At 33.2% G+C, this 24595-nt stretch overlaps 1 protein-coding gene across 5 annotated transcripts in view; it reads left to right on the top strand.

Annotated features, from left to right (window-relative positions):
* The window catches only part of LOC129943381 (protein madd-4-like), a 158841-nt gene that overhangs the window by 118017 nt on the left and 16229 nt on the right, over positions 1-24595 (top strand). For 4 of the 5 annotated variants that reach the window (XM_056052783.1, XM_056052782.1, XM_056052784.1 and 1 more), the window contains 4 exons: positions 4731-5899; positions 6152-6218; positions 6764-6875; positions 7417-7536. In XM_056052783.1, coding sequence (XP_055908758.1) covers positions 4731-5899; positions 6152-6218; positions 6764-6875; positions 7417-7536 — 1468 coding nt within the window. The remainder of the gene's footprint in view (positions 1-4730; positions 5900-6151; positions 6219-6763; positions 6876-7416; positions 7537-24595) is intronic. The other variant, XM_056052785.1, reaches the window with a different exon arrangement.

The raw sequence follows: 24595 nt of genomic DNA, 5'->3' as shown, positions 1-24595 counted from the left end.
TTATATTCAACTTAAGCATAAGGTCTTTTCGCCCAAATTAAAAATGTCAAATAAAAACAATAGTATTGGGTTTTATGACCTTCTAAATAAAAAGGAGCGTTAAGTCTTATTACACAATAAAATAAAGCCAAGATATTAAAAATGCCAAAGCGCCTAAAAAAAGCTCTATAGCTCAAAAAATTGTACAGACGAAAAATCCGACAAGGCACAAAATCAATGTCATATTGATGTTTTAAAATTGATTTAATTTTAAAATATCTTTAAGCCCTATTTACTTATAGACATATCGCCCAAAAGATGTCATGTGTTTAAACATTTGGGAATTGTGACAAGCCTTTTTTGCGTATTTTGGGAACTGCGAGATTTTGAGTTGTAACCTTTATAGCCCATATGCAAATATCAGATCGCTCAAAAACGTCAATAAAGTTTAACAAATAAATCAGTGATTGTTAAAACAACATAAGTGACATTTTTTTTTACAGGAGAGACAAAAAACCTTATAATTTTGACAACGCGGCCGCATTGACAATTTTAACTTCAAAATCTGATTAGGGGCAGTGCTGCGAGTTGTTAACAGTTAAAAGTTTTTAAAAAAATCTTTTTAGCAAAGGAGATTTTAAAAAAACTAACTTTCTTTTTTATGTTGTTTTAACACCAAACGTTTTGTTGAGAGCCAAAACAACTCAAATACTTAAAGTTATGTTGTTTTAACACTCAATTTGCCACGTAAGTCATAGAAAAAACAACTGAAAATTAATAAAATAAAAATTTTTTAAGAGTTCAGTATTTTATTTAAAAAAAAAAAAAACAAGTACAAAAAATAAACAAAACACAGCTAAGAGTCAGGAATTTATTAAAATACAAAATAACAATAAATATAAATATTAAGTCTATTCTTACTGTTACAAATCAATCTTTATCAGGCAATAGTTTCATCATCACTTTCCATTCCAGTACATGTGGGCTAGTTTTTAATGTCCTAATAAAACGTTGGTTCTCTTCAGGCACATAAGGTAAAAGTCTTAAGATATCCGCAATTTTTGTTCATTTATCGGTCTCTTGCTAGTGTAACCCTTTCTGTTGGAAATTGTATGAGTTCTTGTGATAGTTTTTTTTAGGTAGCCTTAAAAAAACAGAACGTTGACAATCCATCAACGAATTCCTTACAATACACGTTTCCAGCATTATCACTTTTATGTATGAAATGGGTATACTTTGAAACCTGGAAAGATACCTTTTTGTCTTTAGGGACAGGCCTTCCATATGAACAAGTTGATAAGCAGGTTCTTTTATAGAATTTATGCCACCAATCCTTTTTAAGAGACAAACAACTCGAAACACCGCGAACAACTGACTGACAATAATATAATTTGAAAGAAACTTCAAAAAACAAACGTTAGTTTACTACGGTTTTCCAGCTGAGTGTAAAAAGAAATTAAATGCATGCACTAAATGTGTTTTAGCACTCAATTGTCAAAATGGCAGAACAGATATTTTGTTTTAACACTAAATGCTGATTTCGCCATCGAATTTTTGTGTGTTTCAGGTATGAATTTATGTTTTTTTTATGTTCTCAACCTAAAGCTCTACCCCTAAGCAGTGCAAAACCATAATAAAAGTGATTTCGAAAATTCTGTTACTTATGTTGTTTTAACAATCACCGATTCATGTTTGGTTTTGTTTCTTTAAAGAAAGGGAAGCAAGGCCAATTTTAAAAATTAAATAAAAATAAAAGGTTTGCTTGGTCGCAGTGCTTAGAGCCACTATAGGATTTGAGGTAGGTTGTGTGACGTGTTCTTTGTGATATATTTTACAGGCTTTATATCCTTTTATTAATATGTCGTAAGGGAAATAAGACTATAAAATCATAATCGTCGCAGTGCACAAAATAAAGACCATGAAAGCCCAACAACTATGTCAAAAAACCTAAATTCAAAATGAAAAATTCTTTTAGGAAAAATGGCAACCAACAATGTGGTAATTTACGGTTTTTGACCAATTTTGGGTGTTTAACATTTTAGGATTTGGGCGTTATAGTTTTGGGTGAAAAGACCTAACGCCTATATTTTGTTTACAAAACAAACTGCCAAAAAAATGACATACGTTAGATATCTAACCATTACTGATTCATTATACCAGATTTCGGAATACCGCTTTCTTATCGTACCAAAGCCACGCAAATCAGTAGTCGTTTATTGAAATCTATGTATTCAGTCAAATGTATAGCCTTAGCAGAACTGTTTTTTAACATTGAATATAAGACGTATTCAAATTATTAGTGTTCACTTATTTCAGCAACCTACTGTGCATTTATATCTAACAAGCAATTACAGAAGCGTGTTATCTTTTAACCGATTCCATCACTGTGTCCACTTAAGGATCCTATTACATTCGACACACTAACGGATTATCACGAAATTCTAAATTCTTTTTTTAGCCCCGGTATATGGTAAGGTTTAAACCTTAATGCGTAGCTTGTCACTTGTATGGCAAATAGGAGGATTTGACACAAACCTAAACTTGTGTATATATGAGGAAACAACATAAACTCATGTTGTGATTTATTCACCACAAAAGAGAGAGAGTTTCAACAAAAGAGGGAGAAACAAGAGTTTAATCGTGATTATCAGTGCCTATCGAAATAACATCTCAATAGCTATTCTCTAGGTATATAAAGTGGGTTCTGCTCGTATCATGGTGTTCATCGCCTAATCAAGTGAAACATTAACATTGTATTTAAGAAAGAGATATAACTAGATTACATGGTTAGGTACATCGTACATGTCTAGTCTATAGTATCTATATTATAATACGGGTCGTCACAGTTCGTAAAGCATAGTTCAAGTTAAATTCAACCATGTCGAAAAACTATACGGGTTTGGGAAGAGAGGGAGTAAAGTTATACTAACAGTCTGCAGTAGTACTAGAAATAGGAAGAATTCAAAAGTTCATGCTTTTCCCACATAAAAAAAAAAGAAAAACCCTCTTTACCACCATATTGAAAGTACCTAGGTATAGTATACCGGCAGAAGCTCTAAACGGATCCAAACCCATGAAATGTGTCCTTGGATAAAGTTTAATTAGTTCCCCTATATGATATTATAGACATAACAGACATAAGGTATCGGTTAGCAACCTAGACTACTTGGTAATAGTGTGAATGTGCAGAATGAAAGGTGTTGAGCCAAAAAAAGTAACACAAAAAATAAACCACTCATGTTCACACCTCACTTCACACCGCACATTATACCTCACAACATCACACTCAAACTCAATAGACCCTCCATCACTATTAATGTATAGTGGCTTAAGGGAAGATCCCAACAACCAACCTTTCGATTTCGATTTCGTTTTCGTTTTCGATTAGTGTAGGTATCTACTTTTTTTATTGGTTTTTTGTATCCTTAACTTTATCTACATTTTTTGGAGTACACTTTAGATTGAAAGCTTATTTAGATGGAAGAAGACGTAAGAAGAAGCTTAAATTCAATTAAAGTCGAACTGAAATTGTTGTTCTTTTTGCTATGTTCTTTTTTGTGTCTCCATCAAAAAAAAAAGTCTTAAGACGAATGGGACCTATTATAGACGGAAGGACATTGATTATAATGGCTGTATTTTTTTAAATGGTTTCTGTTATTAATTATTCAGTCACTCTCTTTGTCTGTCTGTCAGTGGCAGGGGGCTACATTTGAATTGTAATTTTATTGATTTCATTCTTGTTTGTGAAAGCACGGCCCGCACGGCCCGCCCGGCCCGCACAATTATAGACCGTCATTTATTATCTTTTTACTGTCAGGACTCAAGACGAAAATAAGTTAGACATGTGTCCATTTCAGCGTGGTTGTATTGTAAGGTAATACTAACTTGGTTTATGTATTATTTTTGTTATGAAGGGACAACTTGAATATCAATTGACTTTGAACACACAAAAATAGCTAGCTTCAGTTATTCCCAAGTTGTTATTTTTTCCCATTGTGTGGTATTATTTTTTTTTCTTTAGCTAAGCTTTGTTTCTGGGATAAAAACCAAAAAGACTCAATTAAGTACACACACTAAGGACCATATTTTAGGGAAACACAAGGGTACACAATTATAACTTTCAAAAATGGCTTTAAAAAATAATATGTTCTAAATCTTTTAAAGTTTTGGATTTTAGTCAATGTTTTTTTTAAAAAACCCAATTTTTACTTACCTTAAACTGTTAGCTATTTTTACTATGGAAACAATTTTATTGCAGACAAATCTATGGTGCTTTTTATGACACCCTTTTACAATGCTCTATTTTAAAGGAAATGTATCCCCTGATCCTAAGAAAACGATCAAAGTTTAAAGGCGACAAAACCCTATAATAAACCTTACCTACACCTGGATTTTTAACAGAAAAAAAGTGGACACGTTCCTCTTTAGTATATACCTATATCAATTCTACGTGTCTGCTGAAGTATGCTGCATCATCAATATTCCCCTTCAAATGCGGCTCAGTGAATATGATGATAAATCGCATATTGCTGTCAATTTTGATTAAATGTTTCAAAACAGCCTGGAAAATGTCTCCTTCAAACCAACCAAGCTTTATCAATTGGATTACAAGACATTTATCAAAATAAAAAAAAAAAACAAAATTAAAATACTTTTTTATCACACCCAAATCAAACCGTTTTAAAAGCAAAAATGTATTTTCAAAGTCGTCTCACATTGCCTCATGTATCTTTTTTTACTTACTTTTGCAGATTCATCAAGGACACAGAATGGTCAGCATGTAGCGTAACCTGCGGCGAAGGTATTCGACGGCGGCCCTACAAATGCAAGATTTTCCTCGAGTATAGCCGAACTATTGCCACTGTAAATGACAGCCTCTGCGAAGGCCCAAAACCACACGATGAAGTGGAGAGATGCGTCGAGGAGCCATGTATGCTACCCTCACACGGCTATGACGAACAATACCCCAGGGATTCGATAAAAGTTGGCGTATCCGAACCGGGCAAAACATATGTTTGGCGTGAACAGGGCTACACTAGCTGCAGTGCCTCCTGCCTGGGTGGTGTCGAGGAGCTTATCATTAATTGCGTCCGAGAAGACAACGGACGGGTGGTGTCACCATTCCTATGTTCACCCGAAACAAAACCAGAAGCCCGGGTGCGAACATGCAACGACCGCCCCTGCCCACCGCGCTGGAACTACTCTGACTACACACCCTGCTCTAAGTCATGTGGCATCGGCATCAAGACCCGAGAAGTCCAATGCATTCACGAAGTGACACGAGGTGGGGAGAACACTATGGTCGTACCGAATAGTATGTGTCCCCAGCCTCCGCCAGCAGACCGTCAGTATTGCAATGTTCTCGATTGTCCTGTGCGATGGGAAGTGGGTGAGTGGTCCAAGTGTTCACACACATGTGGCTATGGCATCAAGGAACGCAAGGTTGAATGCAAGCAGATAATGGCGCAGGAACACAAAATCGAGCGCCCCGAATCGATGTGTCCGAGTGCCAAACCGGCCGATAAGAAGCCATGTAACGTTAAGCCATGTCCCCCTGAAGACCCAAAGCCCATTATTTCGATCAGCAATAGCACACACATCCAGCATGACCCGAAAAAGAGCAAAATAACTTTGAAAGTGGGTGGAGCGGCAGTGGTGTTCTTTGGGACACAAGTCAAAATCAAGTGTCCCGTAAAGAGGTATAATCGAACAAAAATACGCTGGACCAAAGACCACAAGCCATTGGCCAAATCGAGGAAGTTCAAAGTCTCGAAGAAAGGCGCCCTGCGGGTGTTGGATATTACATTCAGGGATGCTGGAGTCTATTCCTGTCATGCGGGACTGAGCACTGCAGAGATTAATATCGAAGTTAAGGCCAAGCCTGGAACACAACCGGAGGATTATGAGAAGCACGAATCAGGTAAGCTAGAGACAGAGTGAGGGTGTAGTTTACTTTTGATTACTTTTGTGATTGTGGCTTGTGCAGAGTGACTTATCATGACAAACGGCAGCTAGAAAGGGATGGCAGTGAACATCTATTCGAAATGTAGAAATTAGAAATGTTGGGCACTGCAGTCCCCCTTAAAATGTTGTTTGTGACCGCCAATGATTCTTGCTGCATGAGATGTGTGATTTTCGTCTCTTTTTAAACTTCTCTTTTTGTTCATTGTAGACCGTCTGGTGCGGGAAAGAAGTGGCACGGAACCTCTTACCTCTGCCGATATGACATCTGATGTGGGGTAAGTTATAGTTTCTTCTATACTGTGTTATCAGCAGGAACATCATCAGCACAGCTATATAAAGCAGACAGCGAAACATGAAAGACATAATTCGATATCTTGAAATGAAGTATCTGTATCTCTCCCTATTTTTTGGCTAAATCCAATTTTAGAGTTTCAATTTTATGTTTTCAGCTTTTCTTTCTTGTATACGTTTTTTGGATTATTCAATTTTAAGTGCAGAAAAAGAATATTACATTCCCTTGAAAATGTGAATTTTTTGACTGTGTATAATTTTCTATGAGTAAGTATAAAAATACAAGCGCTCATGGGGAACATTGAAAAGGTATATTAAGTTCATATTGTATTCGGATTAATTTCCTTTCCTGAAGAATATTTCCTAGATTTGAATTACATCTTTTGGCGCTATATTGCTGATGTTGTTCCTATGTTCCTTTTGTTGATTCTTAAGGAACCTTAAAACTTTAAATTGAATTTTATATTTGTACCGAAAGACCGAACCGAGAAAATGTTTATCAATGTTTATTATTTTTCTTAACTTATAGACCACAAAATACCCAAAGAAGACAAAAACAACAAGCCAATGGTAGAGAAAGAAACCGTAGACCAAAATCCGATGGAGTGCAACATGCTGATAGCAGCATAATGGAAGATGAAGTAAGTTTTGTTTTTGTTTGTTCATGCATCGCATAAACTACACTGCTCACAAAATAGTTAAACTTTTATAAAAAATCCATGTGTCAAATTATTTTGGAAAATAATACGCGCCGATGATGCCGAAGTGATGGGTACGGCGACGAGTTGAGGTAGAAATCTCTTCAGCCACACTATCGCGAACAATAGCAATTTTACGTGGTTCACTTCCAATATCGTCCCTTAAAATTTAACCCCTAGAAAGTCTAAAATATTTGTCTTCAATTTTTTTGTTGCTAAAACTGAAAATTAATTTTTTGTGAGCAGTGTGTTCTTCAGATCCTTAAAAATCTTATTTCGTATCAAAATATTTTCCTTATTTTATACCAACAGGGTTTTGTATTCATGAATTCAATTTCGTTCATAAATAGGTTTTTTTTGGTTTTTGCTCATCTTTTTTGGTTTTGTTTGTGATTTCAAAACATTTGGTCTCCATCATACTCTATCCCATCTTAGATTATGGTATTATAAATCCTTTTGTTTCCTTTTAATCTTATCTTAACAGAATCGTCTAATTCAACAGGCACAGGATGGTGTGCCACAAACGGCAGCTAGTAGCTCTGGTAATCGAGCTATGACACTTTTATCAATGCCTTATTTTCAAGCCCTTTTAGACAATCTACAGGTGAGAGGAGTTGTTGTTAAATTTCTTGTTAAATCAAAAAATTAATGTTGTTGTTGTTCTACTATATAAATTTTGTTGGTCAACTTTTGTTGTGTTTCCATTGTGTTGTTTTGTCTTTTGTTTTATGTTGCACTGATGCAAATTTAAATTGTTTTTGTTTTTCTTTGTTTGGTTTGAATATTTTCCCAACAGCTTGATTTTGGGTTTTCATTATATACAAATTTTACCAGATTTACATTTTTGTTCTTTGATTTTCTTCCTGATTTTGTGTGTCCTCTCTCTGTTTGAATTATTGTTTTCACTTAAAAACAAAAAAATAAAATTGCAACATTTGTTCACGCTAAAGCTTTCCTGATGTTTGTCTCTTTTTCCGTATATTTTTTATTCTTGTTTCATATCTCACATCCATCACTTCAATAATAGCAAAAAAGATATATATAAAAATAAACTTTAGACAAATTCGCATTCAAAAAATCATATCACTAAAATAACTCAAATTAAATTAAATATCCATACAAAAAATAAACACTGCAGGTGAGCCAAATATTCATGAAATCTTTTGTTTAAATTATTCCTATATACATATGTATAATATATTATGTTCTATATTCGATTGATTTTTTTTTTAAATACATTTTTATTAGCTGCACGTCGGTGTCAATCATTTTTTCAAACAATAGTATAACAAAGTTTACAATAAAGGAAAAAATTATAAAAGAAATGTCCACAGCAGTATTAACCAACATATCCCTTTACAGTGCTGGCGAATCCAATCAATCTGTTTGCGTACTTAATTGTTTATATTTTTATATAAAGAATAACTCCTACCTTTATGTTTAAAATTTCAAACTCTTCATGAAAGTATTCTTAGAGTTAGTTTGATGATAATTAAATAGAAAAATTAAGGTTTAGGGAAATAGTTTTTAGATATACATAGAAAATTGTAGCATTCTCGTAAAAATTATAAATATTTTTATTTCATCCTGACATTTAGATATTTTCTTTTTTACATGTTTTTTCAATTTTGAAAAAACAATAAAAACTAATTTGATACATTAAGATTTAATGGACTGAAAAATTAGTTCTTTCTACTATCACTTAACTTCAGTTACTAGATTCTGTTGCTAATCAAAATTGTCTTGCACTATGCATTTCCAACGATAAATTAAACAGTTTTGTAGAATATAATTTTGTATTAGGTTATTTCGCCAAAGAACAAAAATGTAAAATGCATACATTTTACAATTTTTGTCGGTTGTTGAATTTTTCATTTTATATTGTTCTATTAATACACACTGAAAAAGTGGGCAATTTTATACTGTTTTATTAAAACTAATAATGAGGCTGTTGGAATTTTTAAACCTAGACCCCTCCACCTTCCGTTGTTGGTATTCTAGGTGAAAGAAGTCTAGTACTGGTTAATCGAGAACGTAATATTAATGTCTGATATCCGTTTTGTTATCAGAGGTCCAGATCTATGGTTTTGGTCTCTACAACCTTCCCAAAGCCCTTAACTGTCAATCAAATGTTAATGGAAATGACACAGCAGTTTTGTATTCATCTTTGCTATGTTTTATTGTTCAGGAACATTTCAGATAATTCTAAGGCTGATGAACTTGAACGCTACATGTTAACGTTTTCTTAAACAGTATACTATTAATAGATCCACGTGAAATTGTGGCATAAGATAACCGTCTACCAGAAACATATATTGCCTAGTCTTGGTCCAAGTACTCGATATATTAAATCAGATCGTATATTAGCAAATTGGCGTATATTTAAATGATTTTTGCAAAATCTGTATTGTTGCGGAAAAGGAGGAAACAATTCCTCACTTTCTTTGCACTTTCCCTGCTTTATCTACAAAATATCCCAGTGCTCAACTGCACTAACATTGTGATTCAAAATACAATAGACTTTTGATCTTCTTAACGAACTCCAATTGGTTTCAAATGTTTTACCACAATCTGCCATCAAGTGGCCTAAGTATTTCGTATTCTATTTTCGACAACCACTTCAAACTAACCTTAGTATTTTTCTTTCAATAATAATTATTTTGTATACCTAGAATGTTCTATGATGTGCACAGAATCAAAGGAACTTCGGATAGTGCTGATTTTGGGCTCATTTTATTTGGAACAAAAACTTTAAAAATTATGTTTTGAATATTCAGATCCAAGTTTTTATCTACACTTAATAAGCTTCCACAGTTTAACTATTTTTGAATGTATTTAAAAAAAGACTGGGATGCGACTCACACTGATAACTTCTAATCCGGTCTTTCGAAAACAATATTTCCAGTGAGATAAAGTTTGAAGCCAATTTTTGTTTTAAATTTTGAAAAGATATTTATTCTAAAATACTTTTTTTAAATTTTTGTTTAGCTTTTTTATTTTTTTGTAAAAAAAACTGTCAATTCTTTTTTCCTCAAAATTTAACCGAGTAATTAAAATAACATTAGTTATAAGATAAAACTAGTTTGGAGCCATAATCTCAAATTTAAAAAAAAGTTATTTGAGTCGAAAATAAATTTTTACCAACTTATTAATGTTTTTTTTTTAAGTTTTTATTTTTTATAAAAAAACTGTCAATTCGATTTTCTTCAAAATTTTACCAGATGTCAAAAACATAAACATAAAATCTTTTCTTTTTCGTAAAATAATAAAGATTTTTTCAGTTTTTTTTATTTATTAAAAAATAGTTGTTTGCATTTGTCTCCGTAAATTTATAATATGTTTCCATATAATATAAAATGTAATTCAATTCCCGAGCGTTATTGGTTCGTGAGATATTTTTGGTTAACCAAAATGTTCACCTTTTTTTAAATTGCTATGGTAAAAATACCACCCACTCAGTTTTTTTGAGAGTCCTTTCTGCATTATTATCTGTATAGCAAAATGTATTTTAAGTCGATATCTCTACTGGTTCTTGAGCAATAAACGACGAAAAAATTTCGCGACGAAAGTTCGTAAACACGCGCGCACACACATATCTCTACAAATCTTTTATTTCTACTCTAGAGTCCTTGAAACGTCGAGAAATGTCAAAATGTTCAATTCGACTAATCGGGCCAATTACAATAAGTTAATATTTCAGGAATGTAAAAGCATTTTATATGCCTAGTAAGTTTTGATACAAGCATAAAATACCATAAGACAATAACTATAAAGTATTTTATATTAGTTTAATAAAAATAGTAGTTTCACCCAAAATGACCGGCCAACGTTGTGGCCTTAAATTTACGATGTTGTACCCAAGGCACTTTTTGTTGTCTTACCATTGTTGCCTCACTCAAATCCATCTAGCTCCATTGAAAAGGGTTTTTGTTAAACCCTTTACCAAACCATGTACCACAACTCTTTTCACATTATTGCGTTTCGCCGGAACACATTACTTACCTATGTTAGGCAATTATTGAGATTCTATTTTCTTAAGCGCAGTTTTATATAAATTGAATGCCTTGAGCAACAAAGTCCTGTAGTTTTTTAACTGAATTTATGGCACGACTAGGTATGTTCAAGACCCTTCCAGTAACTTTTTTTCTTACCGATTTTATTTCGCATTTTTCGAAGAATTATTTTGGTTTTAATCAAGAATTGACGTGAAATTACGTAAATAATCAGAAAAAGATGCATGCTAAAAAAATGGGATTTTTGTATGTTCTCTGTGGCAATTTCAAGTTCAAATATGGCAAGATTTATACTTACAATGTTCCCTAGGTTAGGTTATAGTGGCTGTCCAAGATGGAAATGGACACACTTAGGCCAGTTTAATGGCCCATTGTGATATGACATAAATCTTGAGGCTTCCTCCTAAGCTCTATGGAACCAGCTTGAGTCCCTTACGAAACGTGAGGGCCTGATTATACCGATATGATTTAGATCGTTAAAGAAGAATTCTCCTAGGTAATTCTTGCGTTTTCGAGCTAGAGCAGGGCATGTGCAGAGAAGATGAAGAACCGTTTCTTCCTCTTCCTCGTCCATACAGCCTCTGCATAAGTCATTTGAGAATACGCCTAGTCTCATGGCGTGCTTTTCTATGACACCTATTATCGAGCTTATATGCGATCTGCTTAGAGAGAGCAAGCACCTTGAACGTTTTAAATCCAGTGTTCTCCAGATGTTTTTTGTGACTTGACACGTGGTGATGTTGTTCCACCTGGTGCCTGCCCTCCTCACAGCGTCTTGCATAAGCAGCAGTTTACAAGTAGCGATTGGTATTCCAAACGTGGTAGGATGGGCTGTACTGTACTGTTCCTGGCGAGTTCATCTGCCTTACAGTTACCTGGAATGTCTCTATGGCCCGGCACCCAGCAAAGGTGAATATTAAACTGTTGCGCCATCTCCATTAGAGATGATCGACAGTTATGGACTGTTATAGAGTTTGTAGAGACAGAGTCCAGAGATTTGATAGCGGATGGACTATCAGAGAAAATACGGATATCAGATGTTGATATCACGTTTTCTTTGAGCCAAGACAAGACTTCATTTATCGCCGAAAGTTCCGCCTGGAACACGCTACAATGTTGGAAAGGCGGAATGAGATACTTAATTTAAGTCGTTCAGAGTACACACCTCCACCAACTCCTTCTTTTGTTTTTGACCCATCTGTGTAAAAATGGATTGACTTATCCTCCAAGAATGTCCTATCCTCCCAAAAAGATCTGGGAGGTATAGAAATCTGGAGGTTTCTGTCGAATTGTATAGTAAGGGGATGGTGTAGTCTGTGTGCTTTGATATTGATTCTAAGTACCTTAGAATTACGGAGTGGCCAATGTTGTTGTTAGTCTACTGCGATGAAGCTTTGAGGCGAATAGCAGAGCTTGCAGCTATTTGTTTGCTAAATATGTCAAGAAGTGCAAGGAAGAGCAAGGTGTCCAGTGCCGCAGACGGGATCGTGCGAAGCGATCCGCTTATACATAGGCAAGCTGAACGTTTTACTTTATTTAGCTTATCCCTGTTTATACCTTTCTCTAAAACAGTCCACCATACTGCCACACCATACGTTAAAATCGGTCTGAATTCCGATGTGTATAGCCAATGCGTGATTCTGGGTTGTAAACCCCATTTATTACCAATAGCTTTTTTGCAAGAAATGAGAGCTACAGTAGCTTTTTTGACTGTTTTCTGTACGTTGCGTTTCCAATTTAGTTTTTTGTCTAAGACAAGACCCAGGTATTTAGCCTCGTCTGAGAATTTTAATTAAATTCCTTTAATATAGGGAGGGTTGACAAATGAAATTTTGTATTTCCTCGAAAATAAGACCAGATCGGTTTTTTTCCAGTTCACACCGATCAGCCCAAAGTATTAGTCTGTCCAAGGCATTTTTTAAGAGTTCTTTTAGGATGTTAAGATGCTTTCCTCAAACTGCTAAAGCAACGTCGTCGTCCGCATAGGCTATCACTCTGAAACCCTCCGCATCCAGACTAGTAAGGATTTCATTCACCACTAGGTTCCACAGGAGAGGGGATAGAACACCACCTTGCGGTGTCCCTCTACTAACGAATCGTCTACTAGAAGAGTTGCCCAGTTTTGAGTTAATTATTCTGCTAGTAAGCATTGTTCCCTAAAACTTTACAGTTTTAATTCACTAACAGTCACTTGGGTTCTGCTGTTGGCCATGAAGTGCCCAATCTCTCTTAAGGACAACATTTGTTTTCTTTAAGCGTACTGCCTTGTCTGCATACCAAAATAAAATTGCGGAAACATACATTTTTTACTGTCCCCTTGGTATTAATATTCATTGGTTAGAATTTTTCAATAGTTAAATTTAACGCCACACTGATCCTCCAAACGTAAACTTTGCAATTCTTTTTTTATTTTGAAATATGATTTAGAGTTTTTAGTTTCCCGTTTCATTGTTTACTTTGCATCATTTATCTAATTTATTCCGTAAAAATAAACAACAACACTTATTTTCAATAACTGAAACAATCCAAAAATTATAAAAAATATACAAAATATAAAAAAACAACAAACAAACAAAACAAATATTTTTCAAAAAATATATGACAACACATGCGCGCGGACATCCTTCATTTTCCAAATGGACACTTTTTTTAAAACATAGGTAATAATTTATTTTGTAATAAAGAAAAAATACAATCTTTTTCAAAGTAGCGCACGCTGGCATGATACCACAATATTTTTAACAATAGAAAGGCTTTTTTTAGTTGTTTCTGTTGCTATATTATTATTACTACCTATGTATATAGATCCTGCTGCTCCTGCATGCATTGCCAACTCAATTCAGTAGTTACAAAAGATAAACAACAGCCAGCCGGATGCGGCAACAAACTGGCAGGAAAAAATCGAATAAAAGAACAAATCAAAAAATCACAACCACGAAGGATAAAAAATAAATATCCTGAACTTCGTACCTACCTTCGAGTATATTATATTCGAATCATTTGACCATGAACTCGACGGATTAATTTATTAAATCCTCCTTTTCACGATTGGCTAATTTTGGATTGTTGATGTATATTTGCGCGTTGATTATGGGATAACTTGTGTCTCTATTAGCATCAGGTCTGATGGCGGATATGTTATATTTTTGTTATCATTTATTTATTTAATTGAGCTGAAGTTACATTTACAAAAAATGTTCAACACTTGTTTGTTTTTGAGTCTGCAACAATTTTCAATTCCAGGTATAATAATAAAAAAAAATCCCAAAATTCATGTATGTAGGTATAGCTTAATCGATGAAAAGTGAGAGACATTTGGTCATGCATTAAGTTTAAACATATTTTCCAGAGCTTTTATGAATTTAAACAAAATTTAATTTGATTTTACCATAAATTTCAATAAAATACCTTTATTAACATAATGAACATCCTTTAAAAAATAACAACAACAACGGGGACGAAAAAATACTGAATCTTTTCTGCATCATCAAACTAACCCCCAGGTGGGTTCTTTGTAAAAAAATATTATGGTTTTTCCAAAGTGGATGTGTAGTGTAGGCATCCCTACAGTTCCTGTGTTACAACACCCCCGACTTCTCTTAAAAAGCTATATTTCTTCTTTGCCTATCATAACAATCTGATGGGAATTACTAATTAGGAGTGTAAATATAATGGCACTTTGAGTACACTTTTAATAGTTAACTATCTCTGAGGAGACTTTTGCAGATTTGATTTAACTGGAAGACAACACCTGCCTTTAATTTGTGTACTTTTAATAGACAGAGGGTTGAAAGTATGGTAGGGCTCTACTCTGGGACTGCTAATTGAATTAAAAGAGAAGAAAATAATTGAACGAGTAGGCGAAGGCGATGCAAAATGGTGCTGTGGTAAGGGAACACTTTGCATTTAATAGTCTTTTACTAAAAATATTTGTTAAAGGTTTTCCTTTGCACTTAAATTTATTCTTAGGGATGCCTTATTTCATTCTCTGACTGTACTAAATTTATCAAATATATAAATTTAATTGTGATGCATTTTGTGGAAATAATTGAAAAATTTGAGATTTGTATTACTGAAATTCGATGTGTTTTCTTTCGAAAATCGCAAAAAAAAAACAACGTTCCGTATTTTGAGCCAATCATTTAACTGATTTCAGCCTCAAGCTGTATTTGCAGTGGAGTCTCAAAATATGGTCATATTTGACAGAATATAAGACGTGACTAGTTTTTATCAGTCTTCTGTATCTCTATACATATGAGCAATGACTTGGATAATGTTTCATGTTGTTCGTTTGTCATAATTGCCCCTCCTCTAGCATTAATCTAAAACTTTATAGAAAAATAAAAAATGTATCTCATTGAAATTACATTATTCTCATCAGATATGGGTTCGAAAAGTAAGATTGAGAAGCCCATTTCCTTTTTGCCTTGTTATCAAGGTGTACAAATCCCTTAAATACGGGTACAATATATAAAACCGCCAAAACAATTTCTTAATTTTGTTGAAGTAACTTATGGCCAAAATTGAGGTCCTTTTTCGAAGAATTGTCTTTCATTTCCTGGCTCAATTGTAACTTTTACGGATAATGTGGGTTGTTGTCTACTCTGCCATGCGTTGAAGTTCTAGTTGGTTAATTGATGATGCATAATTGTAATAATTTGAATTCTCGTACATACATCTCAGAAAATCTCAAGTAATTTCAAACATAAATTTTTGGCTTACTTTCGCGGGCTAACTTCGAAAACCCAGAATCCAAAAATCCTAAATCTATCCATCCAAAATCAAAATACTAGCAATTAAAAAAAATCAAAATTGCATCATCCATTACAATGCATTAATTCAGAAGAAATCCTGAAAATTGAATGGTTCAAGAAAATGGAGCACATTTTATAGGGATATTGGAACTTCCAATTTGTTCAAGGATTTTGGAATTTCGGGATAATGGATTTTCAATTATCTGGATTTCGGCTTTCGGCATAGTTTCTTTCTGTTTTTAAGAGATCAGAGAGTAATTTAAAGAGCAATATCAAGCAAGGCCCTAATAGTGTGATATGTATTGGGAGACATGCTCCTCTCCCATCTCCCTGTTTGGTCTCACTATAGGATTTGGGGTAGGTGCGAAGTTGGCTAAATGCAAAGTTTATTTAAAGAAATGTTGCTTACACACAGCCTCGCACCTATGGTTAAATCTTAAGGAGCCCAAGCCACCACATACATATTTCACTGTTTATTCGCCACAATGCTGGGTGCTAGCACTGTGAACAGTTTTTGTTTTAAGGTTTTATTTCACTTTTAAAAAGCGAAATAAGGCCACACATATTTTTTAAGTTCAGCGTTTTTGGGCGATCATTTTTAAAACTTTAAATGTCTTCGTGTCCAAAATTAAATGAATAAATATTTTAAAATTGAGTAAGGAAATATGAAATTGCTTTTGGTCTTTGTGGTATTTTCTTTTAATAAAGTTTTTGGGAAATAGAGCCATTTTTGCACAATATGACATTTTTAATATCTTTGCGCATTTTATAAGACCAGACGCTTATTTTTATTTGAAATTTTTAAGTCCCAAAGGTTCGGTAAAATTGCCCAAATCATACAACAATATTATATTTGCACTCAGAAACTACCATACTGTGGAGATTTTTAAATATTACTATATGATATTTTTTCATATGTGTTTCGAGTACATGTATGTCAGGGCAAGTTAACCCTATTTCACTATTTTATGAAAAAAAAACAATTAAAAATATAGTTTTTAGCAACTTTTCTGTTTTGATTTTCATTATTCTTTAAAAACCTTGCCATGACCATATTCTTTTAACACATCCTTACCACGTACTACCCACAAATGTTTTCGCGTAATGCCTTTATGTATAAGCTTCAACCAACTCATAAACGCATATACATATATGTACATACCATACAAGGTACATTAGCCTTTTGCCAATCTGAAGCGATTTCCACACAAATAATTTTGCAGAAAAAGGACCAAAAAAGTCGCCAGCAAAAATTACTCTGTCCATAAAAAAATAATAAAAAGTTATCGCAACAACATGTTTTTTGGTTGTCCTTTTACTCGTTTTTGTACGAGTATACTCGTTTATAGTTTCTTGTTGTTAACATAATATTTTGTTTCCCAACAAAACAACCAACCCTTTCATGAGGCGAAAGTGCTCTGGGTCTGTATATGGTATATGCATATTTACTACCTTTATATGATGTCTCATTATGCGAAGAAGTTTTTATCTAAATGAGTTCGTATTATGTATAAGTTCGTTATATCCACTTAAGTTAAATAACAAATATAAAATATTTAATAAACAAAAATAAGAAATTATGCAACAATAAGGATAAAGTTTTTCTTTTCCAACGACCGACCTACGAGGACATTAGAGACGCGACGCTACGGACAAAGTATGCGAGGAATTGGGAGGAATATACAAAAATGATGGCTCTCGAAGGGTCTTCTGATTGTTCAAGCTTTTATAATTAACTCTGTTAAATATAAATAAATTTCACTTTAATATTTCATACAAATTTAGCTTTGGTATAAGAACATCGGTAAATAAAACGTGAATATAAAGTATTTTATCAAATTTCGTAAAAAAAAAAAACAGATTTCTAAACTACACAACGCAAGTCCTAGGAGTAAATATTTTCTCCTCTATTAAGTATCCTGATAAAGCACCCTTTTGGTTTATTTATCTATTTGTTGCCTTAGTTTCCTTGCATGTGTGCTTTAAAGTGGTCATAGATATAATCAAGTACCTAGAATGCATGTTGTGTGTTTTTGTAATAGATATCTACATTTAATTATTTTAGTAGAGTTATAAATAAAATATATAAAACATTTATCAAACACTTTTGACCTACATAAATTCAAAATGTTAAATGTTTATAAACATCTCATAACAATAGAGGATCACAAAAGTATCTAAGCAAAGGGCGCTATTTAAGTCCATTAAAAGGATTATCGTATACACATGATAAATTAAAACCTCTTGTGTTGGGTCAGAGAGAATGAAAAATAACAAGTTAAGAATATTAATTCCTAGAACTCTGTAATGGTATTATTGCAGGTGTTTTAATGAATAGGTATCTCTGGGGGAGTATGTAAACATTGCAAAGCGGAGGTGGAGTAGAGGTGAGGTTGTGCTTTTCCAATTCACTGAACACAAACAATATTTTTTATTTGTTTGCTAAATGTTCAAAACGACCTTGTTTAATTATAAAATTTGTACATTTCATTAAAAGGGTGAACCAAAATGTACGAAAATATTTGTTGTCAGTAATGTTTCTAAATGTTAGTGTTGACAACCATCACAGCAACATTTTGACAGCTGAAATTTTACGGGTAGTGAAAAAATTACTTTTGTATACCCTCATAATCATTTAACACAATGCGAGCAATTAAAAAAGGAGGATAGGAGTAGAAAGGAAAATCAGAATCAGAATGATACAATTTATACAATACACATTGTTAGTGGGAAATATTAACCCAGGTAAAACGTTTCACATTCGTGTAGTGCAGCTAAGGAAAGAATTTCAATACTTAAAAGTACTACCGAAATACTTATCAGAATTTGTATCGATGTCGAACATGTGACCACTAAACAACAAGTGAGATGTGATGCGAATATCTAGAACTGAAAGCTGTTTAGTTTCCTCGATGCAAGTACTACCCATGGATAGTGGCATTCGAGGAAGGTTATGTGGTTTTTGATTTCACATTGGAAATTGCTGACAAGATTTCAATTCGGCGATCTTATTATGCGCTGGCATTGGTTCGAAGCAAAATACACACAAATATTGATTTTATCCCGTCCAATACTTTTCGTTTTAAAGAAATTCATCATTTTCAATTTCAAATTTCTTTGAAGTATTTATTGCAATAATTTTACTTTCTCCACAGCAATGCAAAAATTTGTTCCACTGCTCAGTAAGATAAACCATGAGATTACCAGTGGACTTACTGCTACTGCTAATACTGCTTTCATTAAAACCTTTCGTCCTTCCAAATAATTCTTAAGCTAAAATCTACTATGCCTTTCCATGACCTTCAAAAGAAGGGGTGTTAATGCAATTGGATGATAGATTGAGGGTGAGGAGGATTTGCCTTTTTGAGGGACAGTCTAGGCTGGCATTCACTCGAAAATGCACACGAAGTAGTTTTGCCATCGTTGAAAGGACACCTCTTCAGAACAATGCGTGGGTAGTATCCGGCCCAGTGGTGTGTATGTCAAGATCGTTAAATACGTTTGACTTTGAATTATTCTTAAATTGCAAAGGATTATGTTAATTTAATATTTTCGCATACATTCTTTGTACACAATTTTCAAACTTTGACCAACTTCCATTATTTCAGTATTTCAAGGCCATTTTTACCAACTCAAATATATCATCTGCGAAATAATTGTTTGTATAAGTTTCTCATAGTTTAATTTGGAACACCCTTTTTAAATGGAGTGAGACTATTTTTTATAAATTAATTAAGTCCTTTCTATGTATGTTTTCATATTGACCAACCACATACTGCCATCCAGAGCCAAAAAGAGTGCGGTAGTTAGGAAGGTATAGACTACTTATGCTGGCATTGGTTGCATGATGGTCAATGAAAATAGTTTGTATTGATATACTTATACCTATACAAAAGTAAAACAAAACAAAACCAAACATTTAGTTAAAATAATAAATTATTTGATAGATATTATAATTTGAAAAATAAATATTAGCTCACTTGTTCTCGCAGTGAATAAAATTAAATGTGTGTATTATTATATGTGCCTCCATAGATGTTGAAGTGGAAAATGCACTTCGGTGAATTATAAAATTATTAGACTGAGTTTTTTCTGTATTTGCCATGGGAGGAGGCCGAGGGAAAGAGTATTTTGGGACAGAGTAGAATCACTTTTCATTAGTGGGAGTGCCATGATGAAGTCTATATAAATAGTGTGAATATGATGGATCACCATTCCATAGGGAAAAATAAATAATTATATTTTGTAATAATCTCCATGGACACATTTATTTAGTTCAGTTCTTATTTGAAGTATAGAATTTAAATAAAAAAATTATAATTAAAAGTGTGACACAGTTAAATAAAATTACATGTTTTTGCAATTTAAACACTCAGGCCATATGGAATCTTAGGGGGAATCAATCATATTAGATGCATAACCTACTTTAGGCGTGAATGTGGTCAAATGTGTATTTTTTGTAAATTTTAAATGTGTGTATATGTGCTGAAAAATATCAGAATTTCATTAAAATTCTATTCAATTTTCAATAAAATTTAACAATTATTTCAATTTTATTTTAAATAATTAATTTCTCCTTTGAATTCAAAATTATGTGAATTTTCGTATCAAAGGTTTTTTTTATAGCAATTTATGAAAACGTAAAATAAATTAAATGTTTATAACATGCAAAAAAATACGTCATCATTTTATGTTTTAATAGATTTTGATGGCGGTTAATTTTATGATTAAGTTTATGAAACATAAATGCAAAAAAAAAATAATTTAAAAAAATGGATCTTTTTCCAAATTTTAAACAGTGTTGTCAAAACTAGTCATTGAAATGTTCCAAAAACTACAGAGTTATCTATTTTGCGGTTTCAAAAGTAAACGTAAATAAAACACTTAAAAAAATATTTTTTTTCTTCATATTTCTTTTTTATTATAAAGTTTGAACGTTGACACTATGTGTGAAATATTATATAATTTCAATGACCACCACGCCAATTGTTGCAATTGTTTATCAGCTATAACTTGACGAATGTTTGTATAAACACGGTCTTTCTCGTAGCCCCACACAAAAAAGCCAGTTGATATCGACGAGAAATAACGTGTCCCGAAAATGTCTCTTGCAGTAAAGCCATATTCGCTCGAGTTGTGTAGCATATTCTCTAAGTCGTATTCTTCAATAACAGGCAAACAAAAGCCGGTTATCATACGACCATAATGCTCCGAATTGTAGGTGACATTCGTTCAATCGTTGTTTTCGAAGATGTAAGGTCCAATTACACCTCCGGACCAAAGAGCGCACCAAACAGTGACTTATGGTGGATTTAATGGCCCCTCAGCAATTACTTTGGGATTCTCAGAACCTCAAATAAGACAATTTTGTTTATTAACATACCTACCGAGTTTGAAATGTTCTTCGTCGCGCCGCAGGCCACCGTATGTTCTTTTGTAAACCATAATCTCCTCTAAAAGCACGATATGTAGCTGTTGCAGAATCACCATTTTTGTAGTAGGTTTCAACAATTTGTATGCGTTGTGCGATAGTTAAGCGATCTATTTTCGTAAATTTCAGACTTTCAACTTAACAAAAAAATGGTTTAATAACTTATTTTGAAAGATGTCGAATTTCTGCCCTATACTTTTAAACCCGTGTTCATTGAGATAAAATATGCATTTCAAAAAATTGGTGAATCAATATATATCATGACACCGTCAACACGTGCGGCTACATAAGTTAATCGTCCTTGAGAAAAAAATTGTCAAGCTTTGTGACCAAAATTGTTCAAGTGCTAGAGAGAAGTTCAAAACTGTTAATATTTGACACTCGATGAACTAATCTGCAGACTGTCGCTTTGCTTATTTAGTGCATAGATGCAAGTCCGTAAAATTGGGCATAACAAAATACGATGGTACTATCTGTTAATCGAAAAATTATTTCGATATCGAAGTTAATTCTACATTTCACTACTCCTTGGTCACTGTTTTTAACTTCGTCGTTTTATTTGCAACATCAGTTCAAAAGTACATTTTTTTTGCTATAACTGTTCAAACTCCATTGAAGAATGGCTACGATGTCGATTGTTTAAAAAAAAATCTACAGAATGAGACATTTTTGTAATTGAGATGAATCAACGCATTTACCCTAAAATTTTAAATTCATGTTCTTTGGTAAATTCGGCAAATTTTAAAAATAATACTCTATGTCCATATTGTCTTGTTAAGTATTATTTACTTCTTCATTTTAAAAGCAGTTCATATACTTACTTTCGACATATAGGAACTACACATGTATATGACAAGTATTACATTCGTAAAAAAATTCCGTCCGTCTGCCTCCTGACCGATTCGCCTTCGTTTGTCAAAGTTTATTGTTTGTTGAAACAGAAAAGTCAAATGCCTTAAACACTTTGCAAATAGTTAGGCTTTCATGCCAGAGATGTTGGACTTAATATCGGACTGCACGCAAAGTTTTTTTATTTGTACTGGTTCTCGGGAGGAATTGACAAATCCTCCAGGATTAATTCTTGTCATGAAAAGTGCTTTCTCAAATCAGACTTTCGAATTCGTCATAAAATCTGTAATAGCACAGGTTGAGAAAATTGAAATTTGTTGCTCCACCTTATTTGTATTTATTCGTTTTAATATGAATTTTGCAGCAAATGGACTCCGGAAACTAGCTTACCAAAATTGATCAATATTCAAAAGCTTTTAAAAAGAAACTTTTTATTCACGGCAAAATTTAAAGCAAATTTGTCTTAATTATCATAAATTTACCAATAAGATTTTTTAAACCAGAAAAAGAAGTCTCCCAGAGAAATTAACTAATAAAATAATTGAAAACAAACATGTTAAAGAATTAAATAACAATTTTGTTTAAAGAAATAATTAAATTTTCTATTAAAAAAAACTATTTTTGCTCTGTTTTCGAGATAATATTGATTTTTTCGTAATCAAATAAGGATTTTCTTCAGTATAGTCCAAGTTTCGAATGAAAAGTTCTTCTATGTAATATAAACTCAAAACCACTTGAACTTTACCAGAAAATTACAAAATTTATTAGGAAACATCATCATCATCATCACATCAATTATTTCGTAGTAATAATATTTTTGGATATTTTGAAGATGAAATGTGTGGCTTTTCGAAAACTTCCCTATATCAAAGAAAACCCAATTCAAAGGTTCTTTTAAGTTCTGCATATTTGTATAGATGTATATGTACCATATATACATATATTCACCATCACCATATCATCATAAGGTTCTGTTCTTGCATGAGTGATTTTCAATTTATATGCATCAATGAGCTTTTTGTGTGTAACTATGTAATACATAGTTCGGGTGGATTGTGGCTAATGCATTTGGATTTGAATTTGGATTAGGGTTTTAATCAACACATCACAATAGCATTTACATCAGCCATTGAAGAGGCCACACGGTAGGTGCATGGAACTATAAACTTATGGTATACTCGTACAGTCGGAGAATATGCTTTAGTATTTTACGAGTGGGTATATCGTATATGTATCTAGATAATGTGCATTAATCAAAGGTAGAGGATAATGTATAGATGAACATCATAAGGATATCTATATATGTATGTATGTGTGTGTTTATAGTGTGCACATCCTGCCATGTACAAATTATATCCATTGGATAAGAGAATGAGAGAGGAAGTGTGATAGCGTTTTATTCAGAGCATAGAGAATCGAATCACTTTTCCGTGTGATAAGTTTATATCGAATTCCACTTCACTTGATTGTGAATGATTTCAATTTTAACTAGCTCCCGATGTATGAGTAAAGCTACGATCCTACTGCATCCATCATCGTACTAACCTCACTTTTTATTTATTCTGTTTTTTGTATTTTGGTTTAACCCAATAAAATTGTAGATATATTTTCCTTTTCACTGATTTGGTACATCGGACCAGTAGTCATGGTCGCTAGGTGAAAATCATCATCATTATTTATCTTCGTTTCGTCGGTCGTAGCGTCATCATCGGCATCGTCGTCGTCGTCATTGTCATCGTCAGTCATCCCCGCCTCATTCTCATATTGCTCGAACAGATCCTTTGAAAGAAATCCCAGAATCCACTTGAAATTTATGATGGCCAGAAGAGAAGTCATCATTTCGTATATATGTAGAGGTATTTTATTTATTAATTAATTAATGCATTTTATATGGATGATTGATGTGCATATATCATTTATATATGCGGTCCGATTCATAAGTGGCTCTATAATGCTTTCGATTTATTTATTGATTTGCTTTTGCCTTTGCCTCGTTCGCTATAATAAAAAAAAAAAACAAATACATCGGTGCTGATGATGACGGCTTCTCACCCAGCTTTCAATATGTACTAGTACGTATTATTTCGAAGTAAACAATTAAATGCGCTTATAATAAGGTAATTATTTTATATATTTTTTTTCAATTATAAACGAATGCATCATGTATGCAATGAATTTTAATTTAATTTTTATTTTGTGTTGCTTTTGTTTTTATATAAACAAAAGTTTTCTTCGTATACCATATCTATGAAGCTTAAAGATAGGGAACGATTTGTATTACTTTTTTCAATTAATTGATTTCGACTGACATTACTCAGTTTTAGTGTAGTACTCGTGGCATGATGGTTAGTGCGTTGGACTGACCGAGCAAAAGGGACCAAGTCCCTTGTTAGTGACGAAGGTTGAGCTTTAGCTCATCTTCAATTCAATAAAAAGCAAAAAGTCAGCAGGCGTCGATGGTAAATCAAACGTTGTACTAAGACATTTACCGATGGAAGCAATTGACATTTACACCACGCTCTTCAATAATGCACTGAATAATGCATATTATCCAGTGCATTGGAAGACCGCTGTGGTTCATCCTCTCCCTAAAAAGGGAAAGGACAACTCCAACCC

This window comes from Eupeodes corollae, chromosome 1, assembly GCF_945859685.1.
Source record: "Eupeodes corollae chromosome 1, idEupCoro1.1, whole genome shotgun sequence".
NCBI lineage: Eukaryota > Metazoa > Arthropoda > Insecta > Diptera > Syrphidae > Eupeodes > Eupeodes corollae.
This window is presented reverse-complemented; position numbering and strand designations above follow the sequence as displayed.